General features: G+C 53.0%; 1 protein-coding gene across 1 annotated transcript in view; it reads left to right on the plus strand.

Annotated features, from left to right (window-relative positions):
* Positions 1–6,498: 6,498 nt before the first annotated feature.
* The window catches only part of HROB (homologous recombination factor with OB-fold), an 11,598-nt gene continuing 11,374 nt past the window's right edge, over positions 6,499–6,722 (plus strand). Inside the window, exon 1 of the mRNA XM_045299805.1 lies at positions 6,499–6,661. Within this exon, the coding sequence (XP_045155740.1) occupies positions 6,659–6,661 (3 nt within the window). The 5' untranslated portion in view covers positions 6,499–6,658. The remainder of the gene's footprint in view (positions 6,662–6,722) is intronic.

The following is a 6,722-nucleotide window of genomic DNA, read 5'->3' on the forward strand; positions in this document are numbered from 1 at the left end:
AGCCCCCAATAAAATGATTTTAAAATATATATTCCTTATCTGAAATTCAAATTTAACTGGCTGTCTAGTATTTTTTTTGTTTGAAAATTAAATATTTTATTTATTGCTGATTTTCATAGTGTTCTTGCCCTTGGAGCCCTTGTCTTTCTCTTTTTTAAAATCACTTTTATTATTCATTTTTAAAAATCAATTTGTATGTCCAGTACTTTATCTGGCCACTCTAGCCATGAACTAGGGTCTATTTCAGAAGTCTTAAAGGAAGCAGCTGAAGTTCCTGGGAGGTCCAAACAGGCTTAGCTACTCACCAACGGGTGAAGAATTCAAGTCTACCCAGAGAAACCTCGGAAGAAAAGCCTGGTTTCTCCTCTTCCCCACGATCAACCATTGAAAACCCTGTGGAGCACAGTCCCACTGTGAGACGCACGGAGGTCACCAGGAGTCAAATTTGACTGGCCAGCAACCGGTTAAAGGCGTGCGCAGACAGGACACTGACCTCAATGGCAAAAAGCCCAGCAAATGGCTTTTTTAAAAGAAGTTTCTTTTCTTTTAAAACCATTTAATTGGGGGCTCATACAACTCATATCACAATCCATATATCCATCCATTGTGTCAAGCACATTTGTACATTTGTTGCCCTCATCATTCTCAAAAAATGAAATCTTGTAAGCATTTTATTGAGGCATAATTTACATAGCATAACATCGCCCCATTTTAAGTGTACAATTCCATGTTTGAAAATAGATCCGCCAAGTTGTACAATCATCCAGTTTGGAAACATTTCCATTGTCCTGATAAATTGCCCATCGCCCCATAATCTCCATTGCCACTCTCACAAATGGTTTTTTTAAAACACTTCATACAATTATTTTTCTGCTCTGGGAATTCTGTGGGGAGGGGAATTAGAAAAGTACAAAGAAGAAAAGAAATTCTCTCCCAACCCACCCATCCTTCTGTGAAACTAATTCTTAGCACTTAGGCAGTAACTTTTTTTTTAGGCAGTAACTTTGAGTCTTTTTAAAATGCTACTAAAAAAAAACCAACCCCCCCCCACAACTGTATCAAACAGTACAAAGTATTCTACAGTTTCATCTCGGGTGTAATCTATTAAGAAAACATTCTCCTGGCATCAAATCTTCTTACATAGCATCCTTTTTAGCTGCTGCATAGTACGCCATCGATTCCTTTCTTCAGTCCCCTGTGGATGGATGGACATGTGGGTTGCTTCCAGTTTCTCACTGTTGTAAATAACACTGTCACACACATTCTTGGAGCTAAATCTTTGTTCACACCCAGAATTATCTTCTCAGGGTAAACTCTGAGAGGTGGGAATGCTCCACCAAAGAATCAAACCTCAAACTCGCTGTCATGGGGTGCACGGAGGCTGACGACCAGGGACGCTACAGGGCAGGGTCGAACGAGGACGGGCCCTGTGGGTCCGTGAGACCCTACTCTTCGTGGGGAGCTCTTACTTTCTAACACAATGGAGGAACCTTACCAGGGGACCCAGCGGTCCAAGTCAGAAGCTTGGGGGATGTTCCTTGCCAGATTGACTGGAGCCCCAGGGAAGACAGACAGGAAGGAAGCTTCCGGCTGTCAGGCATGGAGGGGATAATGTATGGGGCTTCCCTGGAAACCAGAGGAAGGCTCCGGCCCCAGTTTCACACACCACGCCCCCCACCCCCACCCCCAGCCCTTGCCTTCACCAGCCACACAGGTGAGCAGGCAGAAGCCCTGAGCCACTCCTTCTGTCCCACGTTTGGCTGGCTACTTCCCCAAGCAAGCTGGATGCCAGCCTCTGGAGGTCTGGCTGGCTGCAACCTGCCCTGCGCCCTACCCCACCCCTCGTCCCGATGACGTCAGCCTCCCTTCCCGAGTGGGACCCCGGCATTCCACCCGGGGTCCAGCCTCTCCCTGCCTCCCCGCAGTCTGGGGGAGGGCCAACCGAGGCAGGCTTGAGGAGGTGGGCGTTGGACGGTGGGCGGGCGGTGTGGCGCAGAAAGGACTGGCGCCCGCCCCGGGCCTGGGGAGATGGGGAGGTGGGTGACGCACTGGTCCAGCGGAGAGGAGGCGGGGTGGGGGAAATGAATGGACCCCGCGCCAGCGGGAGGGGCTGAGCAGATGAGCTTCGGCGCCCTGATTTGCCAATGTCGCTCTCTCCAACCACATCTGCAGTGCGTGGGGTGGAGCCGGCCCACCGGAGAGGAGGCAAGGGCGCCCCCCACCCCACCCCACCCCGGCCTGACGCTGGCTTCCCGCCCGCTGGGTCCACGAATGAGTCACCTCATTGTCAGGCTGATTCACGGCTCTCGCCTGGGGGGCCTGGGGGGGCGCAGCGGCCCCCCCCACCCCGCGTGCGTCTCCCAGGCGCGTGCACACGCTCACGCGGGGCTCTGACTAGTCGATTTACGTCCTGAGGGCGGTGTGTAGTAAGAGAGGACAAGGCGCTCCACCTGCGTGGCGTGGAGAACAACCTGAAGTGTCTGCCTAGACTGGCCCGTGGGGTACTCTGGGCTCTTACAGGGACAACTCCAGTTCCTTCGTGACACTAGCCACATTGCAAGTGCTCATTAGCCACGTGCGGCTCTGGGGGGCCACTCTATTGCAGATAGCAGAAAGTGTTCCTGGACGGGGCAGCCTGATACCCTTACGGACTGCACACTCACTCCGAAGCCATGGCCTTCCCACACACAGATCCGTCCCCCGCTCCACCCCCACCCCACTCTTCCCAGGCCCACGGTGCAGCACACCGCACACATTCATTCTACACACGTGCCACACACCCACTCCACATACAGTAGCTACTCACCAACACAACCCCACAAGACCCTGGTGTGTACACACACTCCCGACCCAAACATGCCACCTCCCCACCAAGGCATCACGCCAATTCACACCCTACTGCTCACCCGATCAAACTACAAATCACGGCAAAATGCAATTGCAAATGTGCCAGAATAGATGCAAACCAGGCTTGCGGTTCCCGTAATCAACCCCAGCACGTTTGCAAACTTCAGTAAGGGGGAGGGACCCACGTTTGTGGAGCTCTTGGGAACGTGCCAGGCACGCAGTTAGCCATTCAGTGCATTGATTCATCCCCTCTCCCAGCAGCCCTCACCCCAGCTCGGTGCCGTCCATGTGCCAGACTGTGTGCCGCACGCACATGGAGACACAAAGACGAACAGCCACCCCAGAGTCCAGCATGGGCGTGCCAGGAGGACCTGCAGGTGACAGGCTCTCTCACAGGATAATGGCGAGAAGCCCACATGCAGGGATTTATTGGTAAGGACCCGAGCCCCCGGATGGCACACACAGCTAAGCAAGGGGCTGCTGACTGAAAGCTTGGCAGTCCAACCCACCCAGCGCTGCCTCAGAAGTAGGCCTGTGGGGTCTGCTCTACAGAGCACTTCCACTTGGCACACACCAGGTCACTGGGCATGGGAATCCACTGCACAGCGAATACCGGCACTGGGCCTCGGTGAAGCCATCATGGAAGACTTCTCAGAGAGGGGGCTGGAGGAATGGAGCGTGGCGTGTGGAAAATAGAGGATTGGTACCCCCAAGATGAGCTAGAGCAGAGAGGCGATGCTAGGGCATTGCAGGGTGGGCGTGGGGGGTGCTTCTGTCATTCTCCAGTGGCTGGGAGGGATGGAAGGTTTGACAGTGGAAAAAATGTGGCTCTCATTTGCATTTAAGAATAAGCCGATGGGAATGATGAGGGCAACAAATGTACAGATGTGCTCTACACAATTGATCTATGTATTGTGATGAATTGTATGAGCCCCAATAAATTGATTAAAAAAAAAAAGAATGAGCCGAAGGGAGAAGAATTTGGCCCAGGGAGACACTACTGCACTAGTCCAGGTCCCTAAAGGACTTGGACAGGGAGGTGGGGAAGAGTGTCCCCTGACCCTGATGCAGACCCCTGAGGTACCCACAAAAGCTATGGAGCTCTCTGTCCACATGGAACAAAGCTCCTGTGTGTAGGCATATGACAGCTTGCGCACGACGAGATGTGTCTTATAACCCCAAAACCTGGTTCCTGGGAATTCTAGGAGGCGAAACAGTATCGTGAGTAAGCCTGTGGATGGCAGAGCCAGATCCCCTGGCTCATAATCTCAGCTCAACCATCTACTGACTATGCGAGAGCCACCGGCACGTCTCCTGTTTGGTAAAGTAGAAGTGAACCTGCACCTGAGTCAAGGTGACAGATGAGCATCCATCAGGTGCGTGAATACCTATCAAGAGCCTAGTGCTCAGGAAGTACTGGCCATTGTTAGTAGGGCTAAGTCAAAGTGCTCACTATACGCTCTCCCTTTTGCACCCCACTTCACAGTGGGCATCAGGGATCCTCTGGCCCTCCTGCTCAGGTTCCAGTCCCAGTACCTCCTCTTCCCTTTCACTGAACCCAGCCCTTCCTTTTTGGTCTCTGTCTCTACTACTTGGTTGTTAAAGAGTTCAGACCCCTCTTCTGAGAGGAGGAGGAGGAGGAGGGCCGAATCCTCCGAAGATCCAGTCTTCCATTGCCTTCAGACCACAGAGCAAGGGCAGCAGCCACTGCAGCCCACATCCTGTGTGTCTTTCATGACAATGTTCCAGCTCCACATTTCCTACTGGTTCTAGAAGCAGGTGGGAAAAGCAGGTGCCAAGTGCCATGAACCATATGCTGGAGGAGGAAGCATGGGACTTCCAAGCAGAAGATCCCCTACTAAGCGGCTGTGTGTCCCTTCCTCCTCTGATCTGTAAAATAATACCGGCTCCTTGTCCTACATGGGATCTTTGTGGGGACAAAATTCGCGGGTGATTAAAATGGAAAGTAATGAACTACCGTGTGGACAGAATTTGTTACTGTTTCTCTTGGCCTTTTGGGTCCTGTGATCTCCTCTTAGCTGGAGCAAACAGAGGCCAGGCCTGTGGGAAGCCCTGGACCCCGTCTCTATGACTGTCCACAGCTGGGCAGAGTGAGCTGTGCCTGGGACCCTGCGGCACGGAGGAGGGAGAGGAGGGCTAGGGCGTTGTCCTTGACTCAGAAGTCTGAAGACCCCAAGAGAGAGAATCCCTCACTTGGACGGAAGTTGGGGTCCCAGGGTCCTCTCTCCCATTTCCATTCTCACACGACAGGTACTAAGTCGGTCCATATGCAACTGTAATGGAGGTCACACACTCCCAGGAGGTGAGGCTAGGGCAGGCCAGCCTGGGGGCAATTCAGGGCCAGCTCAGATCTCCTGGAAGCCCCAAGCCGCTACTATCCTCCTGCCTATCCAAAACCACACACAATTGCTGCTGCTCTGGTGAGCTTTCTTTCGACTAGTGAAACAAAAAGAGAAACAGGTAGGATTAGGGTCATGAACCAACCACAGCAGGTTTTAGGGAAGAGACCTGTTGCTCACAGCTCTCTGGGCTCCTGCCCCTCCCCATGCATGACTTTCCTAGGCTCTCTCCTTTGACCTGTGTTTCCTTAACTTGCATGAGAATTCCCTGAGAGCACAAGGGTCTACTGTATTTCTCTATCCCCAGTGTGACTCAGATGCATAGCAGTCGTTCATTCATTCATTCACTAGCTCAGGCAAGGTCCCAGCCTTGAGGGAACTAGCACCCCAGTGAAGAAGACACACGATAAAGACGTAAATCGCAATCGTTACAAATTATGACAAGTGCTGTTTAGGAAATCATGCTGTAATGGGTGGTGGCAGGGTGTTATTTGAGAGTCAGGTGACAGGGAAGGCCTGAGATTTGAGCTGGGAAATGAAGAATCAGAAGCAGGCCAGGAACGCCTTTGCTTACTACACTTGATCTTAGCCAAAAGGCCGAGAAGCGATACGCCTTCGTTTAATAAATGCGTGTTGTAGGGATTGTTGTAATTAGCTGGGTAAATAAAGAAAGGGATGGATGGACGGGTAGGTTAACAGTCAGATTAATGGAGGGGTGGGTTTGGGTGTGAATGAGAGTCTGGCTCTAGTACCTTGACCCGCTTTAACAGAAAAGAGGCTGATGGGGGAAAACAAAAAACGCCTTTGCCACTCAATGGCATTGAGTGGGTCCCAATAATAGACTTGCCCCCACAGGGTTTTCAAGACTGATCTTTATGGAAATAGGCTGCCACATCTCCTATAGAGCAGCTGGTGGCTTCAAACCGCCCATCTTTGGGTTAGCAGAGGAGCTCACACGCAGCTCCACCAGGGCTCCTTGAAGGGTGGGTAGTGATGGCTAGAATTAGCTCAAGATTCTCTCACCTGGGTGGGCATCTAGACTGAGTTTCCCATTTTTGGGCTCTCTCTCACCTGAAGGTGTGTTGAAGCAGCCGACCGGGCTCCAGGGGCCACAAGGAGGCGACCGAGAGCCCATTCACGTTCCCTTTAAGATCCGGGCGGAAGGCGGGCGGTGAAGGGCCTTTGTGTCGGCAGGATAGAAACAAGCCCGCCCTTTAAGAAGGCGGAGCCAGTGCAGTGGCGGCGGCTTCGAGTGCGGCCTGGGGCGCCCACCCCGGCTTCCCAGAGACCCTCTAGCTTCTCGGTGACACCGCCCTCCGGCCTATTATTCCTGGAAATACCGTCGCCTGAACTTGGACCCTCCTGCCCGGACCGAGTCCACTGCCCTGGCGCCCTCCCCAGGTCGGGGCACGCTGGGTCAACCCACCGGCTGGAGCCCCCCCACCGTCGCCATGGTAATGCCGCAGCCGCAGGCGTTTTCCGGGGCGCCTTGTCCTGGAGCCCCCTGACCCGCCC

Source organism: Echinops telfairi, unplaced genomic scaffold, assembly GCF_000313985.2.
Source record: "Echinops telfairi isolate 266 unplaced genomic scaffold, ASM31398v2 ScPeMD7_7458;HRSCAF=8496, whole genome shotgun sequence".
NCBI lineage: Eukaryota > Metazoa > Chordata > Mammalia > Afrosoricida > Tenrecidae > Echinops > Echinops telfairi.